Here is a 23,304-nt window from a genome sequence, read left to right as displayed (position 1 = left end):
AAGTAAAAAAGTTTACATATCCCTCTGCAATCATTAGATCAACTAACTCAGATGGATACAAATAATGTGTGTGTCACTGTTCATTGATATTGACACCAACTGGGATCACCAGCCATGTGAGATAAGTATAGCCCTGATTTGTAGAACTTACACCATGACTGGAACTAAAAGATTGGATTGGTCCCAAAAATTTAATAAACAGACGCCATGAACAATCGGGTTAGCCTTGAAAAATCTCCCATGACAAAGAAATGTATGTTGGCACAGTACACGCTGTGTTACTATGATTTCAAATGTTGTGTGTATGTTGCTCTAGCCAGTCTAGTTAGATATTGGGGAACCATCTGTGCTATAGATTATTTGTAGTGTGGACACCATTGTGTTTGTCTGTTGAATGTGAAACTGAGGTTGTATTTCAAGCAGGATATTTTTCTCTGGCTAATTCACAGCCTTTATACTATAGAAGCAGTATTATATTTGCACCAGATACACTACCAGTCTGGCAGTGTATATAATTTAGCTACTGTATAAATGGCAACAATATATATTAAAATAAGGTATAAGATTCACACACAAAATAACTAAAGAAATGTATTAATATCCATTTAATTAATTTCAATTTTATTGAAAGCATAGTTAACTGCCCAATATATAACAACAAACTAACACTATAATTATTAGATGAATTAGAGTAACAAATATCTATATAATCACATTAAATTCACTTAATGCAGTTCCCAACAAGCAACCCTGGATTACTTCAAAATACAACACTAGAATGATAAATCAATTATCAAATAGAGAGCTCATATTTGAAAATATGAGCAATTTAATAGTTTATACACAGAATATGTTAAAAAAATATTATAAACAAGAATTCATTAAACATACCATCATAATTTATGTATGGACTGGCTCCATCATGTAAGCTTATAAATCAAGTTTAATAAATCATATATATTATTCAATTAACTTGAAACAAAAGTGTTCACAGGAAAAAGTTCTTATCCAGAAAAATGTAACAGCAGTTTCCATTGGTAACTAAGAAGCTTCCATGTAAATGGGACTCCACTAGGAAGTGGCTGTGTGAATCCCTGTGATAATTAGCCTTCAGTAGATATAAAAGTTTATGGCAGTTGTAAATTTAAATCCTGGAGTCAATACTAATATTATATGACCAGTGCTGACATAAACCTCCAAAAAACTCCCAGTCTCTCACTGTACATGGATTCAGGTCTCGGGCTGATCGGCAGAGATGCAGTAACCCCAGCCAGGGGCTGGCAATAACAAGAGCCTTCTGGTGATCAGAAGGAGGGAGAGTACAGCCATCTCTATGCATGATGATCAGTTCAGCCTGATAAAAGCCATCAACCAGTAATCTAAATCAGAAGTCACAGGAGTGTCCAACACTACTCACAGATGAATTTCCCCACCTAAAGCACTGGGTGGTTTCCTCAGAGGGGTATATCTTTTTGATAATTGATTTAGCATTTCTAGTCTTGTGTCATATTTATGTAACTAAATAAGCAATTCTGACCAGGTTTTAATATTTAAGGGCCTTTTCATTTTAAAGATAATACAGGAAATATCACTGATATTGCCTGCTTAACTTTCAGCCATACCTATCTGACTGTCCACATACACTAGTATGGGGAACAAATACATCAATCTCTGAAGATACAATATTTTCAAAGCTTGTCTTTGGGAACATTCACCATCTTCAGATGGCATTTGTTCCTACATTCTGCTGCTTCCCTATGTTAAGGAGTCCTGGGTAGCAAAAAGGGAAACCTCCACCCCTGTTCAGCTCCTTCCATTGGATGTTGGGGGTTTGTGTGGCTGGATGAACCCCAGCATGAGCACTACCAACTCAGAGTTTGCAACGCTAAGTTTCACTGCTACGGAAGACTGCTCATTTTTGGATCAGCTGTCTTGGCAATTGTAAATTGCTCTGGTGATTTTGTATCCTCCACTGCTACTCGCATTGAGATGGATACTTAATTATTGGGGCCACCCAGCCCCTGATAATTAACTTAATGAATATGCCCCACATTAAAGTAAATGAGGCAGTTCAAAAAATAGAATGTGAATGCACTTTAAAAGGCATTAATATAAGTTATTAATTATTTGTGACTAGTGTGTATTCTCTAATAAATATTATTGATACTATGGGCACATATCAGTCCTGGGCTGTCTTCGATGTAAGCACACCTGATGTAAATAAGCCAAGTCTGCATCTGAACATAAATTCTAACTCATCTGATGCTGACGTGGAACATACAGTATACAACTCACAATGTACATGGATCTGTATTCAAAAAAAATATGTAACTTTGGCATGTGCATCTTTAAGCATAAATTCCTTTATTATTTTGAATAGCTAAACATCAGGCCCATTGTTTTCATGTATTTTTTATTATGTTACAGGATATCACATCATATTAAGAAGGATTATTTTTTTCATGGAAAACGAGTGATTGTTTGTTCATTTTAGGAGTCATCAGTATATAGTAGCATTTAGGGAAGAATATACAGCCTAATATTCCAATACATGAAGATAATATAGCAAAAATCTCTACAATCACCATATTTTTCCCCTTAGTGCTCAGATAGGCTGGGATGGCACAGATCCAGACACTACAGAACACCAGCATGCTGAATGTGATGTATTTTGCCTCATTATAGATGTCTGGTAATGTCCTCACCATGAAAGCCAGAACAAAGCTCACAGCTGCCAGGAACCCCATGTAACCCAGCATGAAATAAAAGGCCATCTCAGAACCCTCATTACATTGGATGATGATAGTTCCAGGATTAGAGTCCATGTTAAACTCTTGAAATGGAGGAGAAACTGACATCCAGATTACACCATTGAGGACCTGGACAGATGAGCAAATCAGCACTAAAGAATATGGTAGTTTGACTCCCATCCATTTTCTCCAGTAGCTTCCGGGTCTCGTGGCCTTAAAAGCGATGCAAACAGTGATAGTCTTGGCAAGGACAGAAGACACACCAATAGTAAATATGATTCCAAAGCAGATTTGGCGCAGCATGCAGGTTATATGTAATGGACGTCCCAAGAAGAGAAATACACAAAGTAAACTCAACTTAAGAGATATGAGGAGAATAAAGCTGAGGTTCTGATTATTAGCTCTGACAATTTGACAGTTTTGGAAGTAAATAAATATTGCAATTATGAAAACAATTACAGCAGAAAATAATGTGGCTGTGACAGAAAATACTGAGGTTATAGTGTCCTCTTCATATGAGAGAAAGTCTTCAGCTTTTGCAATACATTGGTTTCTTGCATCATTAGGCCATTCAGTGTCGCTGCATTTAATGCAATGTTCATTGTCTATGGAATAAAAATGCAACAAATAAATTATTTTATCAGCAATGGTGCCCACTATCTCAGTACCTTTATTGTCTTTTTACTCTCTCATGTTATTACTATCTCCTTTCTTCATTCCCTTTCTTTCTTACATTATGTTGTTCTTTTACTCTCTCATGTTATTACTCTCTCCTTTCTTCATTCCCTTTCTCTCTTACATTATTTTGTTTTACTCTCTTTCATTACCTTTATCTACATTTTAGTTTAAAAAAAAGCTATTTAAACACTAAATGTATCAATTTCTAAATACTGCTGGTTAATTTTCTTATATGTAGATTTTGGTATTACTAATGGTATTGTGTCTATGGAGATGTGGCATATTAAATGTAGACAGTCATTTGAATGAAATGAGAATAATAATGTTGACTTGTCATATTGTTGACAGCCACCAAGTCAACATTTCATGTGTCAACATGGATTCAATTTTGACATTTGTTGAAATGTTGAGAATATGTATTTGTGTAATTTTTAAGATGACCATAATGCTAACTTTATACCTAAACCTAATAGTAACCCTAATCCTGACTCTAAGCCTATCTCTAAAATTAACTTTATCTTAAGGAAATGCAAAAATTATAAAAATATTCACAATTCTTATGTTAACATTCTATAAATGACATTTTGCAGGTTTTGAAATTAATGATGTTGGCACTTTTCCGTTGTTGACATTATCAATAATGACATTGTGGTGTCAACATGTCAAATTGTGACATTATGATCAAGGACATAGTAACTACATACCACCCATGGAAGTAAAAAAACCATTCTTTATACAGGTATGTTTTTGAGCATCTGTGAGCCTAGACATAAGTTGTTAGCAACCAATTATTATTTCTTACAGTCTATTTAAGATGTAGTAAAATTATAAAAATGAGTGTGAGGAACTAACTAACACTTGGGGTAATTACTTAGTTTAAAAAATGATATTAAAATTTTGCTCTGTTTGCCTCATCTGTCATAAAAGCAAAATAATATTTACTATTATTGAATATTTCTATAATTTTGAAAGTTGATTTTTAAATGCCATATCATGTGGAATCACTATACTGTAGTTGAAGTACTATTACAATTATCAACACTAATTTTATTGGCAATAATTTTAGAGAGATTTTGGAGTATATATGTGGTGATGATTCCAAATATGAGATTGTTTTTTTAAATTGGCTCTAATTTTTTGGGTGGCTGATCACTTATATACAGAAGGGGAATTTTCTAGCATAATATCAGAGTGAACACCTAGAATTTTCACCTCTCACCTTCTAGAATGTTTCAACACATTCTAATATTCACGCATTAAGGCTAAGTTCCCTATCACTTGAGAGTATCCTTTATCTCAAGATCTAGAGCCAATAAAAAAAATACTTTAATTTTTTAATTCTGCAACCCCAAATAACCCTAACTTCATTCAAATATCCTTGGCAACTAAACATTTTTTGTTGGGCTTTGTAATATTAGAAGATGAGAAAATATGGCAAAGATTTTTCACTCACAGTTTTTAAAGTGCGCAAATGAATGTGCACAAAAATGATTTACTGGTCTATTTAATAATCCATGAAAAATTTATAACAGGCATTTACAAAGTATATTTCATAGACATTGGCACATATTGATTGAGGATTAGATTCTTAATGACTTAATGACTTACTCCCAGGGATACCTAAAACCATCTTTAGGAAAACACCTGACCTGAAAAAGGAATTGGGACACAGCTATATCAAACAAGCAAGTCTGACACAGTCCACACAGTCCACATTAACAGGGACTAAACCCAACAAATGATTTTTCTATTGTGGCACATGTCCTTATTGCATACTCCAACCTCACACAACTAAGAAATGCTGCACTTTTGTATCCAACCAGACACATAACACATTCAGAATATATGAACAAATAACCTGAAACAGCATACAGTAGTTGGCGATTATCTGTTAATATGCCCCTGTGGAATACAATATGTAGGAAGGACTACGAGAAAATTTAAAATACGCATTGCAGAGCATACAGTATAAGAAACATACAAAAAGGCCTTGAGACACATTGGACCAAATATAAAAGCAGGAGAGTATAGAAAATTAGTAAACTCTCACAATTTTTCACTCTGTCAATGTAAAAAGTCTGAACATGTAAACTCACATGGTTTTCAGACTCAAAAAACTCTCAAAATTTAAACTGTAATCCAAATGTTTTCCTGTTTGAAAATACAACTCAATCAATGTAATAGTGTGAGAGTTTACTGCTAAACTCTTACATTTTCTAAACTCTCACCCTATCATGACTAATATCTTAAGGGTCTTTACTTTACCGGAGTATATTTAGTTAGTAGTTACTGTGTTGTAGAGGGGGAAACTTTGACAGAAAATTTAACAAGGAGGAGATTAAATAAATTTACTGCCTTAATACTTTTTCTCCAAAAGGAAAATCTAGATAATGAGGGGAAATAGTAATTAAAGGTTAAATTATTATACCAGTGTTTTCTATGATGTATTGTATCTAGCCACCCTGCTTGGCTTCTTTCTTTTATTATCACTCCCTGATATCTGGTTTATTCTGTTTTTTTTACTTTTAACATAATTCCCTGTTATATGGTCCGGACTAGGTATGTAATCCCGGCAGTCCGGATACCTGCTGTTAATAGACCGACAGCGGCATCCTGATGCTCAGGATCCCAACAAGGGTCGAGTATGTATACTTACCCTCCCCCCTTGTCCCCCTTACCCTAACCCTCTCTTTCTGCATCCTAACACTAACCCTGCCCCACCCTGTCCTAACCCTAACCCTCCCCGTTATTGGCTAAACCTCACCATCCCCCATTACTGCCTAAACCTTACCCCCCCTTAGTGGTGCTAACCCTAACTCACCCTAGGGGTACCTAACACTAACCTCCACCACCCCTAGCCTAACTCTCGTGATGCATAAACCAAACCCCCCATGTGGCTAAGTCCTAGCCAGGCCCAATATACTCACATTTGGCATCCTGGCTGTTGGGATTCCAGCATCAGGATGTCACCTTCTATTGGTATTCTGGAACTGGTCTTCTAGTTGGGTAGGAGTATTCCTGCACTGGGATTATGGCAGCCGAGATGCAGCATGTAGTCAAAATAAGTATATACCATTTGATCCAATCTGGTGTATTCACACCTTTTCACACTTTATAGCCAGTTGCCATTGCAACCATTATTTGACTCATTCAGTGCATCATCAGCTGTTTAAGTTTTTTGCTGTAAAAGCAGAAATGTGCAGAGCAGTGAATTTTAAGAGCCAAGTCCAAGACACGAGCTGAAGTTTTTTTGCCACCTTCATGCACTTTAGCCAGTTACCATTGTGACCAGAAACAATCAGTGACATCATCACAACATCAGTAATACATATCAATTCCACTACCAACATGGCCAACAGAGCACTCCTTGAGCAAAGCCCAAACAACATCAGACTCTGAACTTCTGCTACCTTTATATTACACCTAAGCCGCCTTGGCCCACTGGCCGAGTTGAGTGCACAGTGTCCCTGGGTCCTACAGTCTCCAGACCATGTGAGATCATGGCACCAGAGATTTCGGGTAACCTGGAAGACTCTGTGGAGACCATGCCGGTATGTTTGTAGCCTGAACATTCCAGAATCCAGTCCTCTACCCCACAGGCTGTGTTTGGAGAAGAGGACACACAGGATGGCATTGTGGAAAATAAGGTGAGGCCTTACAGGGACTTTCATTTGGATGCTTAATTTAAGCCCTGCATTATAGGAGGCAAGGGACACCCTCCTCTCAACACTGACTTGTTATTATTTTATATTTATTATATATTTGCTAGTCTTTGCTCATTATACTGTATAATGTTTGGTCTAAGTGCCATGTAAATTCATGTAAATTTATTTGGAGCTTTAATTTGAGAAAGTTGATTACATGCCACAGTGATTCTAACAGTCTAATTTTTTTAACAGCAGCCCACAGCAAACCGTCCTTGCCTGTACATTCCATATTGCATCTGGTGTCTGTGGAGTTCTCCATGCTATGACCACCATACTCCTGGGCTGTTCTATTGCTGTTGTTTTGCCATTACCCGTCAATGACCTGCTAGCCACTCAGATGATCCTGCCTCAATTATATGGTGGGTGCTGTCAGATTCTTTGCTCCACCTACTGTACAGAGCTTCCTCTCACCCACCTCAATCCTGGACAGAGTGCCTGCCCTTGCCCATACTATTTATATTGTGGCCACCTCTTTTATTTCTGCCCTGCAGGATATTTGTGGAATTTACTAAATAGCCACCATTTAGGATGCCAATTCCCTGCAAAATATATCCTTACCCTCTCTATACTCCAAAATGCAAGATTACAGGGTCTTGCAGTGCATTCCTAGCCTGCACTTCCCTCCTGCTACTCTGGTGGGGTTACTATGTTTTTTGTTTTAATTAGCCACTCTAATTATTCTTGCTATTGGCAATAGAATACCTGGCAGCTGTGCCTCCTGTTATCTCTATTCTACTTGCTGCGATCCCAGCAGCACTTAGAAAATATATAAAACTATCCATAATCCTATCTATAGTGTTACTTTCTGTTTTGTATTATCCTGTGACCAATCTTCATATCTAAGAGTGCCCACTCCACCATATTTTCTATTGTAGCTTACTGTAAATCATGTCTCCCATGTAAACCAAGCTCTCAGAACCTCTTACACTCTGCCTACATACTCATAGGAAAGATCAAACATACTATTATAGAGAGTGTACACATAAAGGGGCTGTTTTGAGGACAAATGTTATCCAAAGTAGGGGTGGCTAGAATTGAACACAAAAATTATCCACTCAGTAATGGGAGTTGAAATATCAATGCAAGAGGTGACAATCACAGATACACAGCTGTTGGCGTGGGAGACCATAGTCATATGGAGAAACTGCACGTGCCAACTGAGATAAAATGGCTGACATGTCCTGATTTAATGGCCTTGCAGGACACCTGCTTCTACTTCCTGGGCCCTCCAATATTTATGGTCTATAAATACACTTGTCTTGTGTTTTGTCCTCCATTCAGAAATTGAAGATACAAATGTTTGCTGCCTAATAATGACTGGTCTATTAGAGAAGAAAGTGGGTTACTATAGTAGCACAGTGCCCCATTAGACTCTGGAGAGCAGCACCACACATAGGTAATTAATCTCAGAATACAGCTCTACGTTGTGCTTTATTATCTAAAAAAAATATCTATTATATTTCTTCCTAACTGCTTTTAGAAGTTTGTAGGATAAACTGGAACTAAACTAGTCTTGTTTTGAAACTTTTCAAATCACAGTAATTAATTACGGAACATGTTTTCAGTAAGATTTTGGTATTATTTACAAATTCTATTAATTTTATCCAACAAAACTTTTAGACATAGTTGCAAAATTAAGTTGAATTCTCACTATAGTCTATTGGCTAAAACATTTCATAACCCTTTAAAATAAACAGTAAAATGTTGTTGTATGTTGATGCATAAATTAAGTTTGCTGTGAAAATAATTAGTTTGTAATTCACTAGCAAATCAAATATTCAACATATACATATACCAGTTTTATTAGATATTTCCCCATCTGAACACGGCACACAGTCATAGCAACACGCATGGTATCCTTCCCTTGTAGCTTTTCTGAATCCACTGAGACACTTTCTGAACATTGACCTTTTGGCATCTATTAAAAAATACAAAAGCAATTAAGGCTATGGAGGTTTCCTGTAACTGATTCTTCCATTATATCACCTTATTTTAAATTAGCAACAATTATGGAATTGTAAAATAAAAATCTTCAGGATTATTTGCAAGCAGGTATATAATCCATAGGTGATTATTTATATTTATGAAAAATGTATTTAGCCGATATTGAGAGTAAACACAAATACTTAAAACCAAAGTCAGGCAGAAAATTATCCATGAGACGTGATATAGGTGGCTGTGCTGGACAGTGGGCCTGATTCAGACCCAATCGCAAGCACTGAACAGTCGCAACTGGGTCGATGGTGGCCCAGAGCCGGCTCCGTCGTGTGCATGCGCGAGACCCGGATAGCGACAGGCAATCCGTCGCTCCGTTTCTCGTATCAAAGGAGGCATGCTGTCGAGGTTGAGTGATAGCACGCCCCCTTTGGTGGGCGGACCGGGGGAGTGGCTGCCCAAACTGAGGCATTTCCATGTGAACGCCTACGTCTGGGGCCAACCCCACTGACATCACGAGTGATGTCAGTGGGAGAGATTTTGGCACTGTAAGAGACGAAATCTCTCTGGGGCTTTCGGCCACGAGACCCTACCACAAGCCCAATGGTCCCGATGGTCTTGACCATCACAACCATCTTCCTGGCCGCTCGCTATAGCTGTGGGTGGTCACCCACAGCTATGCGAGTGGCCAGGAGGCTGTTAAAAAAAAAAATAGCCCGGCCCTGATTCAGAGCGAGCACTCTGTCAGAGTGACTGGCTCTGAATCAGGGCCAGTGTGTGCTGTAAATTGATGTTTCTAACTTTTATCATAATTGAAATTAGTAATTTATCATCAAGGAACATGAGGTTCATGTGGAGCTCTATGCTTTAGAAAAAGACAGGGGATTAGGTAGATCCTTTGCACAAATTCTATCCTGTTATTAGAAATGAGAACATATTATGTATGTCTTCATAAATAATAATTATTATTACTATGAGAGTTCTACCTATGACAAATGATAAGGTGAGTTACAAACCAAATCAAAATAAGACGTCTCAGAATGGTGCACAACATAGTTAAAATATAACTTTTATTACAAACCATCTGCCTAACAAAAAAACAGAAATCAGAGAGCTGGCCATAGCTAGGATGTGGATGACTGTCCCCCTGCTTGGCAGGCCCTCCCTTGGGGCACAGCAAAAGTATTTTATTCCCACCATAGCTGCTTAAGGAGTGGTAAAAATTATACCTTTTTGAAAACAAAACACTTCCCTTCCCTGACCTAAACCTACCAAGACATTGTCCTTAAATGACTGAACAGTGTCCATGAGGGTTACATTTCTAGAAAACTTTAAGCCAGACCTCAACATCCTTCACCTCCAAGGGGATAACAACACTCTCATCCTGTTTCCACTGGAACTGGACATCATAATTCCCCAGAGCATAACCCTTAACACCACAGAAACATGTCATGGACAAAATACATGTATTTGGTGATATTATAATGCTTTTCAGGCAATGTCTCAACAAATCAGGTGGCAAAGAGAAACGTACCCCCATTCCTTGTCCAATGTCACCAGGCTTTTAAGGCTGCACCTTAAAAATAACCTCTTTATTTTATCCATGAAAATTAAAAAATCCACAAATACAACTTTGTGAATCTTTTCATGAACATTCTTATGCAAACCACTAAACACAGCCATGTTAGCACAAAGAATTATATTGTGGTCCACCTCTGGCTCACTATGGCCTGTAGCCATCACTATCTTTTCAGCCACTACATGATTAATCTAATCATCTTGAAGGGTCACTCCAGGGAACTTGAAGAATGTGAACCAAAGATACAGCTAGAAACATAATTAACAACATCAAGCAGAACATACATTATTCATTGCCTTCAGATGGACTGCGATCATGTTGATGGTAACTTCACATGGAGGAGCCACCTCTAAACTTAGAGAGGCTATTTTTACATGCACTGGCATAAGCCACACAAATATCCACAGCTCCAACCAATGGGGAGCAAGCATCTGAAACTAGGGGATGATGGTTAACTGCCAGAACAAAGGAAGCAGCAAAAGTGGTGAGGGAAGGGGTTGGAGGGGGGGCACTAGTTGCACTCACAATGGGTGGCAGGCCATCAAAAACTTGGGTACACTAGGTTCAATAAATCCTGTAAGAGATGGGGGGTAGCTGCTGAGGAATCATAACTCATGGGGAGACAGACCAGGCAACAAGACCACGAACAGAGGCCCCTGGGACACCTCTGTTGGACAAGGGTACATGTAATGAAAGAGGGGTTGGAAAAATCTGGAGTCCAGTAAGGAAAGTTAAAATGTTGATGGAGAAGGGGTGTAGGATGAATACATTTAAGAAGGGAGTGACAGATAATAGAAAATCATTGGGCACAAAGCCTTAGTAGCAAGTAGCATTGTGCCAGGAAAAAAAATCAGGCCCAGGGGGTTGCAAAAACGGTGAGGGAGGGGTGCTAGCATACCTCAGCGGCACACTTAACATCAAAGGAAATGGTGTAGGCAGCATGGACAGGAAAACATTAGTAAAATCAGTAGTCTGTCTTAACTGGCTGACTCCCACTGAAGTAGTGGGAGACAATAGGTGGCCGCTACATATGAAATTGCAACCTGCCTGCTGCACAAACACAAGGCCCCAACACACCGTGAGCTGGGACCTCATGAAATACCAGTGTGGAGGTCAGTGTTGCCATAGACACAGTGGCTACTGGAACAGATGGTAAAAGTATACGCTTCAGTTGCAAAAAGTGCTGTAGGGGAAACTAACAGAAAAGCAGAACTGGCTGTGGCAATTTATGTCTACCAAGTTGCTACAGGTGACACAGCATCTAGGGAGAGAGGAGAGCACCAGTGCCGCTACGCACACATAGGCATGGTTTAAAGGGGATGTGAAAAAAGGGGTAGGGAAAAGTGAAAGGAGGGGAAAAGATAAGGAAAGGAAACCAAAAAAGTAAAGCAGGTGAATAAGCACAAAGGAAGGAGAAAATGAGATAACAAGGGGCAAAAAACCTGACTCAGCCTCAACTCCAGAACTGCAAAGAGGCCGTTCACACAAACAGCCCTCATTATTGTATATAACAATCTATAAGGCACACTCCGCTATCGGCCTAATTAATGATTGATGCCTAAACCCCTACACATAAACTGCCTAGTAACAGGGTTAAGTTATCTAAATAATATTCATAAGTGAACAGAAACACATAATTATTATTGTTCATAAATAGAGAGTACAAAAGAAACAACTTGTAGAGTATTGTATATAGCTAAATTCCATAGTATACAATATAACAGAGGGGTAGATTCTCTGTTATATTTTATACTATGGAATTCAGCTATACAGCATATTAGGAAACTTGACACAGAAATGAGTGTTTTGTGAACTGTTAAGTGATAAGACATTTATGTTATTTGTATTAGTATATCTACCAGTGCTCTCTGCCTAATACTACTGTATATAAATGTTAGATGTTTCCAAAAGGCTAAATTCATGGGAAAAATATGGTATGTAGTTAGGCGGCCGCCGGTCTCAATACCGACACTGTAATCCCAGCAAGGAATTTAACATAGGCATCGAAATACCGACGCCTGTGTTAATCTCAACGCTGGAATCCCAACCCCCGCCATCCTGACCCCCGGTGGGGACTAAGGGTTAGGCACCCCCTGGGGAAGGTTAGGGTGTGAGTATTATACATACCATAGGAAACATTTAGCAACACAATTCGCACAGTTAGAAATATTTATGTTGGCCTTCAATTCTCATTCGAAGGTGTAAATGGTTATGTTATGGCGTGTGTGAAATCAGTCAAATTGTGTGTCTTTTGCTACTGAAATTACAAACTGGGAATACGACAGATCTTACGTCACCAAAAAGTGCATTTGAAATCTAAGAAATCGGTGACATTCACAAACATATTCCGATTGGTCAGAATTTGCACATGCTACAGTGGCATCACCATATAAAATTCCCCCACATGCAGCAGCTGGCTGGCAACTTTCAGCCTGGGGGGCAGACACAAATAAATGGCCCGGCTTTTGTACCAGTGCGTGCAACAGAGAGATGGGTGTAATAAAAAATGTTGTAGGTGTGGTTTAAATAGCTATTGCAATTTGTGACAAGCTGTTATGTAAAAGAGTTACAGATACATCACCTAAGAGCCCATCTGAACATGCTGAGACTATTCTGGTGACCGATAAACAATACAAGAACCATTCAGGAGCGTATTTTAATGTGCACATGGGCCCCTGTGTCCATTGGGGGCCCTCACCACACTCCTGGGACCCAGATTATGTAAAACTTACCTCTCTGAGGACCTGCATCGGATCTCTCAACACTGCTCAAAACGCCGGAATATGGCCGCCGCTGCCATTTTTCCAGCATTTTTCGCAAGCACTGTGAGGATTTAGCCGGGAAAATGGCAGCAGCACCATTACCCCGGTGATCTGCACATGCAAAGTAGACTCTGGGCACACTCTAGTGCCCAGAGTCTGCTGATTCTGCGGTGGCTGGCCAGCCACATCAGTCGGCTGATGGGGGATGCACAGGGGCCCCCTCCTCTCTAAAGACGCCCCTGGAACCATTCTAATGACTGATATACAATACAGGGGCCATTCCATTCCCTGTGCCAAAAAATAATATTACTGACTTGACATGAGCTTTTATTTTCCCCTGTATGCATTATGCAATGTCGCAGCCGCAGGAGTTTGTACTGAGACGCCCAATAGTGACACCTGAAAACCACTGCTTGTATACAAACATGCACCATCAGTCATACCATCCATCTTCTGAGCAGCCCTATCTGAGCAAGCCTACAGTCGTTCAGAAAGTCTGTCACAAGTAAGCACACCCCGGAGCCTTCACTGTGTACACACTGTGATATGCCCCCAAAACAGCCTAGACACACCTGTCTCTTCTTCCCCATGTTCCCTCCCACAACCGATCCGTCACACTGCATCCAAGTCCTCACTGCGACCGTCGCTGGTAATCTCACTGTGTACATGTGCAGTATGACTCATGTGCTGTATAACAGGAATTGCTCAATCAGCCACTATGTAGCATATTATACCAAATACTTTAACCTGCCTTCACTGTGATGGTATTAATGCCTCAATAAATACTCTAACACAAACAGTAACACTACTGACATTATTTCTAAAATCAGAGGTAACATTTTCTGATGGAATATGTGGCCTACAGTATAAAGGTAAGGAACATTACGAGTCATTATAAGCAAAATAAGCTCCCATACACACATATACACACATAAGCAAGCACTGCCCCCCCCACATATCAAACACATGAGCAAGCACTACCCCCACACACACACAGACACACATATCATACACACATAAGCAAGCACTGCCCCCCCCACACACACAGACACACATATCATACACACATAAGCAAACACTGCCCCCTACACACACACACACAGACACACATACAGTATCATAGACACATGAGCAAGCACTGCCCATCCCCCACACACATATCATACACATGAGCAAGCACTACCCCCACACACACACAGACACACATATCACACACATGAGCAAGCCATACTTGCCGACAATCAGCTCCAGCCTTCCGGGAGGGAGCTGATTGTTGGCTAATAACGGGGGGTGGGGCGGCCATTGGGGGCGGAGCCAGAGGCGGGGTGGCCATTTTGGGTCACACTGGGGGTGGAGCCGCACAATCGCGTCATATTGACTCCGCCCCCTCTTCACAATGCTGTGATTTTCGGCATTGTGAAGCAGGGGGTGGGGCCACGATGACGTGATTCTGATCGAATCGCGTCACTGGGCCCCCTGCTGCGGGGATTTCTTTTTTTTTCAGGGGGAAGGTGGGGAGGGTGTTAAACTTCCGGGAGGCTTGCCTGCCTTTCCGGGGGGCCAGGAGCGGCACCCGAAAATCAGGAGGCTCCCGGCCAAATCGGGAGGGTAGGCAAGCCTGGAGCAAGCACTACCTCCACACACACACATATCATACACATGAGCAAGCACTACCCCCACACACACACATATCATACACATGAGCAAGCACTACCCCCACACACACACATATCATACACAATAGCAAGCACTACCCCCACACACACACAGACACACATATCATACACACATAAGCAAGCACTCCCCCCCACACACACACAGACACACATATCATACACACATAAGCAAGCACTCCCCCCACACACACACATATAATACAGACATAAGAAAGCACTACCCCCCCCACACACACATATAATACACACATAAGAAAGCACCCCCCCACATACACACATATCATACACACATAAGCAAGCACCCCCCCACATACAAACATATCATACACACATAAGCAAGCACCCCCACATACACACATATCATACACACATAAGCAAGCACCCCCCCACACACACACACATATCATACACACATAAGCAAGCACTCCCCCCACATACACACATATCATACACACATAAGCAAGCACCCCCACATACACACATATATAATACACACATAAGCAAGCACTCCCCCCACACACATACACACATATCATACACACATAAGCAAGCACCCCCCACTTACACACATATATAATATACACATAAGCAAGCACTCCCCCCACACGCACACACACATATCATACACACATAAGCAAGCACTGCCACCACACACATATCATACACACATTATCAAGCACTACCCCCCCACACACAAACACATATATAATACACACATAAGCAAGCACCCCCCTCCAACACACATATCATACACACATAAGCAAGCACTGCCCCCACACATATATCATACACACATTAGCAAGCACTGCCCCCCACATACACACATATCATATACACCTAAGCAAGGACCCACCTCCCACACACACACATATAATACACACATAAGCAAGCACTCCTGCCTACACACACACACACACACACATATCATACACACATAAGCAAGCACTCCAACCACACACATATATTTATACATATATCATTCACACATAAGCAAGCACTCCCCTTCCTCCCCTCACTCACACATACAGTATACATACATTATACACATATCAGCTGACTGCCCCCCCCACACACACACACATACACACCAGCCACTTACCTAGATTCTGATGCTAATGTAGGCAGGCTGCCATTGCTACAGAGAGGAATAGTGAATAGTTGAGACTAGGGATGAGTGGGTTTGGATTTCTGAAATCCGAACCCCCCCCCCGAGCCCCCCTGATTTGAGCTGGATCTGAGTCAGGTTCGAGTTTTCCCGCCTGACTCGGATGTGAAATCGAGGCAAAATGTCATCATCCCGCTGTCGTATCTCGTGGGTTTTGGATTCTATAAAAAGTCCGCACGTCGGCGCTATTTTTCACTCCAGCTGTGGACAGTAAAGAGGGAGGGTGGGAGTTGTGCTGCTGTTGTCCATAGGGGCTATGTCCACTCCACAGTCCATAGGGGCTGGCTGGGCTGTGTTGTGCAGACTTTTGTCCATAGGGGATGTGGGCCTGATTCAGAGCCAAACGCTCGCTCTGAATCAGGGCGTCCCTTTTTTTTTTAAAGACGGCCTCCTGGCCGCTCGCTAAGCTGTGGGTGACCACCCACAGCTTTAGCAAGTGGCCAGGTGATGGTCGTGATGGTCACAACCATCGCGACCATCGGGGCTTGCAACGAGACCAATGTGGTAGGATCTCATTCCCGCAAGCCCCAGTGAGCTTTCGACTCTAATTTCTTACCACTGACATCACTTGTGATGTCAGTGGGGCCGCCCCCAAATGACAGGTGTTCCTTCAGGAACGCCTCCATTTGGCCAGCCACCCCTCCTGCCCTCCTCCAAAACAGGGCAAGCTGTCAATCAAAATCGAGAGCCCCCCGCTTTGGTGTTAGACAAGTAGCGACGGAGCGACCGTCGCTGGCCGGGTCTCGCGGATGTGCACGCTGGAACCGGCTCCGGTGTGCGCATGCACGGGGGGGGACCATCAACCCACTTGCGAGCGCTGTGCATCGCGAGCGGGTCTGAATCAGGCTCTGTGTCCACTCCAAAGTTCATAGGGGCTGGCTGGGCTGTGTTGTGCAGTCTGTTGTCAATAGGGGCTGTGTCCATTCCAAAGTCCATAGGGGCTGGCTGGGCTGGGCTGTGTTGTGCAGTGTCCCATAAAGGCTGTAGTCCTAAAGGGGTGCTGTAGTGCTGTCCATCAGGGGTGCTCCCCCAAGTGCAAGAAAAAAAAAATCTGTTTGTGTGTGCTGTAGCTGTACGTGCATCAACAAAATAGCAGTGCCAAGCGTGCACCTGTTTCATAAATCAAGGGCCGGCTGGCTAACCTGTTGAACAGTGGTGTAACCCCCAAAGTGCTGGAAAAAATAAAAAAATATATTTTTCTTTGTGATTGATGTGCAGTGTACCATAAAGGCTGTAGTCCTAAAGAGGTGCTGTAGTGTTGTCCAGTGGGTGCTCTGTCCATCAGGGGTGCCCACCCAAGGGCAAAAAAACAATTATTTTTTTTCTTTTTGTGTGTACTGTAGCCACATGTGCAACAACAAAGTAGCAGCGCCAAGCGTGCGCCTGTGTCATAAGTCAAGGGCCGGCTGGCTCGTCTGTTGAAGGGTGGTGTAACCCTCAAAGTGTTGGAAACATTTTAAAAATATATTTTTCTGTGTTTGTGTGCGCTGTAGTCACACGTATATCAAATCACATAAATGGAGGACAAAAATTTGTCAGATAAAAATAAAATTAAAAAAGATCAAGAACCACTTCCTCCTAGTGCTAAAGCTGCTGCCACTAGTCATGGCATAGGCGATGAAATGCCATCAACGTTGTCTGCCAAGGCCGATGCCCAATGTCATAGAAGGCATATAAAATGCCAAATGGCAAAGTTCTGGAAAATGACCTTAAAAAATAAATTTAAATCGTCTGTGGAGAAACGTAGACTTGAGAATGAGAATCTGACCTTTAATTGTTTTTTCTAACTATTTATCATCATGTTTTGCTCTCACAGTATCTAATTAATGCCTTTATAATGCTAGTTAATAGTTTATATTCCTGCTGTATTGCCTCTTCGCTTAATTTCCTTCCTGGTGAATGTATCAGTTTTCACCCTATCTCTTTGTTTACAGTCTCCTTGTCAACTCTCTTCAGGACATCCACGTCACATTTTGGATGCTCTGACATGACGTCAATGTAAGGACTCATTCCTGGAAGCGAGTTGCCATTCCCTCTCCTTGCATGACTGTATGGTGATCTATTTAAGGTAAGATGTTTTTTATTGTGCTTTATATGTCCTCGACAAAGGATAATACAACCAAATTGCTGGACTAAAGACTGCTGTATGCCAGCAGTGTAATTATTCTTTTTTGAATGACCTGAAGTGCTGTTGTGTGCGTATGTATATATATATATATATATATATATATATATATTGCTGTTGTGTGTGTATGTATATATATATATATATATATATATATATATATATATATATATATATACAGGTTGAGTCTCCCAATATGCTTGGGACCAGGGGTATTTTGGATAACGGAATATTCCGTATTTTGGATTAATTGCATACAATAATTAAATGTCTTGGGAATAGGACCCAAATATACACACATAATGCATTTATGTGTTATATACACCTTATACACACAGCCTTCAGGTAATTTTATACATATTTTCAATAATTTTGTGGCTCAGACAAAGTTTGTGTACAGAAATGAAATTCATTTATGTTTCATATAGACCTTATACACACAGCCTAAAGGTAATTTTATACAATATTTGTAATAATTTGTGCCTTAGACAAAGTTTGTGTACATTGAACCATCACAAATCAAAGGTTTCATTATCTCAGTCATGCCAAAAATTTCTGTATTTCGGAATATTCCTTATTTCGGAATATTTAGATATGGGAGACTCAACCTGTATATATATATATAACATATGTGGAATCCCCCCCCCTGTAAAAATCTTGAATTTGCCCCTGATGTATCAAATTTGTATTCACCTACGGATAATAATTTGCAAGCAGGGCTCTATCGACCCCCTGATGACTTTTCAGCCTTGCCCTTTTTTCTGTATTAGTTCACAATTGTAAAGCTTTGCTTGTTATGCAGGTACTATGCTTATACATTTTAATAATACATTGTAAATCGTGAAGACTTTATTTTAGACAAAAAACAGTAAATGTGATGATTATTCAATTAATTCACCAAATAAAACTTCATAAAAAATATTTTTGAATTGATCTATCTCAGTGGCTGGATGTGTCCCCTGTATATTTATAAAACATTTAGTATCTTGTCAATTTTCATGCACATTTTTTGTGCTATTCAAAAGTTAGTAACATCTTAATAAATGGGCTATATGGTAATGATTCATTATACAATAAATAATACTGATTGCAGCATCTAAGTCAGTGGTTCACAAACGTGTTCATCATGGCACTCTAACATTTCAGGTTTTGTAGATATTCATGTATGAGCAGAGGTGGTTAAAACAAATACATTCACCTGTGGTCAAGCATGGATATTCCTAAAACCTGGACTGTTAGGGTGCCTTGATGACCAAGTTTGGGAACTTCTGATCTAGGTGATTATAACATTTAGCACATGAGGGATACTGTTGACGATATTAAAATTGAACCTCTATATACCCCTGCCTGTACCTTCTAAAATCCTACCTATAAACCTCTAAGGATGACGCTTAATTTGCGTATGCAGTCATACAGTAAATAGAGACTCCAGACTTAGAACATGTGGTTCCAAAGCACAAAGTATTATTCAAGTAAAAAGTACAGTCAGTTACTTGCTAAAGATCCAGACACAATTAGACGCAAAGGAATTATACAGACCCCCAAGTACAGTATACTTACACAGCGCCTCTGGACCAGATCCCGGCATTCAGAAAGAAAACCTCCGTCAATCAGCATTCAGCAAGAAGTCTAAAGACCCAGTGTTTGAGCACACATGTTTATACCCCCCAGAATAGACAGGACAATAGAGAAGTTTCTTGCTTATACCATTGGTTCCCAGGGGAGAAGCATATGTTACAGTGCATTTAACAGGCTGGTTCAAATAGACTCACCCAGCCTCTAACAACTGAGGGTCTTTTCCCTCCTGCCTCCCCATGCTGCATCCTAACAGTTGTTCATAAAATATACATTTTGTTGCTTGTAGTTTCTGCGGTCCATAAGTTGAGAATGCCTGATGCGATCTCCACACCGATAGTACCGGAATTATGTTGAAAGAGTATGCATCAGTACAAACCCAAACACGGCTGTCTTAACATGTATAAAACCTTAGTTATCAAATATCTTTATTTCACAGCATTTAAAGTAACTGAACCAACTTAAATCTTATATTTTAAAGCGTATTAAACCTTATGTGTGAATATGTAGTGTGTGAGTATGCGGGGTTTGATATAAGGATGCTAGTTAACTTGGGGCAGATGCATGCGCACAAAGCTTAATAAAACAGCGGTTTCATACAAAGTCTTATGCATTCGCTAATATGCGACTAGTTAACAGCACAATTGTGCGTATTAATGTGTGTATGTGGAAGGGTGCACTTAACTCTCACTAAGTGAACATCTTAGCAGTGTGACATGTTGAGCCAGATAGTTCCACATGCCCACTCTGTCAGCAGTCCCCCCCACCTGTCCCAGGCTTCAATAGAAAAACTCTTTATTCTCCCAGTTTCATGTGTGAAATGCAAATAGCCCAGCTACAAGAGACAGACCTAAGATGACACTCTAGTCTTTGAAATCATGTCATTGCAGGAAGCCGGCTAATGTAAGGTGTGTATTCTAGCCGGACCACCTGGAGTGAGGGCAGATGTTATTCCAGGAAGCTTATCTACACAAGCTAGTTGTCACATAGCCATTTGCTCTATTCAGCTAATGCAATTTTGGCATACTGTAAAGCCATTTCTGAAATATATATTCTTTATAATACGTAAAGTAATAAAATAGGCTTTTGGTGAATCGCCGTAACCTATGGCAATGGTCACAGATGCATTCGCATGATGCTAATAGTATTATCGCCACATGTACTAAAGTGTGAGTTTATCTAAAATGGCACTTGGCGTCTTGCGACCAGTTGCAAGATGGTGTCGCTGCGATTCAATTTTAAATTGATCTTGTCTCAGCCAATAATCCAGTTTCGACACTGTATATTTGCCTGAGTTCATTGTTACACAAACAATGCATTGGGGGATACTAGACATAAAGAAACCATATCAGGTATCATGCATTCCTTGACTGCAGTATATACCTTTCTGGTGTCAATTCAATCATAAGGGTAATGGATAAAAGTATATTTCATTATATATATGTATATATATATATATATATATATATATATAATAGTTAGATCAGCATATATTTATAACATACCCTTCCATTTATCCAATGTATTTTCATTAGCTGAATGTACAGCTTCTCATCACCTGGAACCAATCCATCAAATGTTCCTACATGGTGATGCTGAAAAATATAGTTTTCTCCTGCATCCTTATATATCCAATTTAGAATAAGTAGTGGGGATGGGAATTCTCCTTTTTCATTAAAGAATGTTACTGTCCCATCATTATCTTTAAAAAGAACATTTTTTATGTATCTGTGAAGCTTTCCAAGAAAATAAAAGTGGAAGTGAAACAGAAACAAAAATAATGAGTTTAGTGAGATTATGTCAATTTATCAGCACATCTAGTATATATTTTACATTTGTAATGAAATTATACAGTAGAATTATAAAGATTTAAAACACAGCAAGTACACAAGTCTACAGACAAGCACTAAGTACATAAAATCATAAAGATTACATCATCAGATATTTACTGTTCTGAACTCATGACATAAATTTGAAGTAATGAAATATTTTAGTAAATTTCATAAAAATAAAACATTAGATTGCAGGGAAAAATCAATTAATTTTTCAGGTGTAACTAAACTCTTCTATCACTCAGAGCCATATGACAGTTCAGTGCAGATTACTAACATTGAAACATTGACCAAAGTTGGCCATACACTAGACCAACTTAAGCTGGCCATACTCTCGACAAATTTAAGCTGGCCATACTCTTGACCTACTTACAGTGCATCTGGAAAGTATTCACAATGCTTCACTTTTTCCACATTTTGTTATGTTACAGCCTTATTCCAAAATCATTTTGTCTTCAAAATTCTACACACAATACCCCGTAATGAGAATGTGTAAAAAGTTTTTTTGAGATTTTTGCAAATTTAATAAAAAAAACACTAAGAAATCACATGTATATAAGTATTCACAGCCTTTGCCATGAATCTCAAAATTGAGCTCAGGTGCATCCTGTTTCCACTGATCATCCTTGAGATGTTCCTACAGCTTAATTGGAATCCACCTGTGATAAATTCAGTTGATTAGACATACTTTTGAAAGGCATACACCTGCCTATATAAGGTACCACACTTGCCAGTGTATGTCAGAGCAAAAAAACAAGCATGAAGTCCAAGGAATTGTCTGTAGACCTCTGAGACAGGATTGTCTCGAGGCAAAAATGTGGGGAAGGGTACAGAAAAAAAGAACCCGATGTTCACTCTGTCAGAGGTACAGCATTCCTCTGTGGAGAGATGAGAACCTTCCAAAAGGAGAACCATCTCTGCAGCAATCCACCAATCAGGCCTGTATGGTAGAGTGGCCTGACGGAAGCCACTCCTTAGTAAAAAGCACAGGGCAGCCCACCTGGAGTTTGCCAAAATGCACCTGAGGTACTCTCAGACCAAGAGAGACAAAGACTAAACTCTTTGGCATGAATGTCAGGCATTATGTTTGGAGGTAACCAGGCACCACTCATCATCAGGCCAATACCATCCCTACATTGAAGCATGGTGGTGGCAGCATAATGCTGTGGGGATGTTTTTCAGTGGCAGGTAATGGGAGCCTAGTCAGGACAGAGGGAAAGATGAATGCAGCAATGTACAGAGACATCCTGGATGAAAACCTGCTCCAGAGCGCTCTTGACCTCAGACTTGGGTGACAGTTCATCTTTCAGTAGAACAATGACCATAAGCACACAGCCAAGATATCAAAGGAGTGGCTTCAGGACAAAGATAGGTGTCCCAAGCATGTGGAATCATATTCAAAAAAACTTGAGGCTGTAATTGCTGCCAAAGTTGCATCAACAAAGTATTGAGCAAAGTTTGTGAATACTTATGTACATATGATTTCTTAGTTTTTATTTTTTCATTAAATTTGCAAAAAT

The 23,304-nt window shown here is 40.1% G+C and overlaps 1 protein-coding gene across 1 annotated transcript in view; it reads right to left on the bottom strand.

Moving 5' to 3' along the window:
* Nucleotides 1-2,441: 2,441 nt before the first annotated feature.
* LOC148479258 (vomeronasal type-2 receptor 26-like) overlaps nt 2,442-23,304 on the bottom strand; it is a 59,187-nt gene continuing 38,324 nt past the window's right edge. Inside the window, exons 2-3 of the mRNA XM_088454673.1 lie at nt 8,931-9,053; nt 2,442-3,355 (exon numbers count right to left, since the gene is read on the bottom strand). Of these exons, the coding sequence (XP_088310799.1) occupies nt 2,442-3,355; nt 8,931-9,053 (1,037 nt within the window). The remainder of the gene's footprint in view (nt 3,356-8,930; nt 9,054-23,304) is intronic.

Source organism: Taudactylus pleione, unplaced genomic scaffold (genome assembly GCF_031769625.1).
Source record: "Taudactylus pleione unplaced genomic scaffold, aTauple2 ptg000627l, whole genome shotgun sequence".
Lineage (NCBI taxonomy): Eukaryota > Metazoa > Chordata > Amphibia > Anura > Myobatrachidae > Taudactylus > Taudactylus pleione.
Note: the sequence above shows the minus strand (reverse complement) of the source record. Positions and strands in the feature narration are given on the sequence as shown.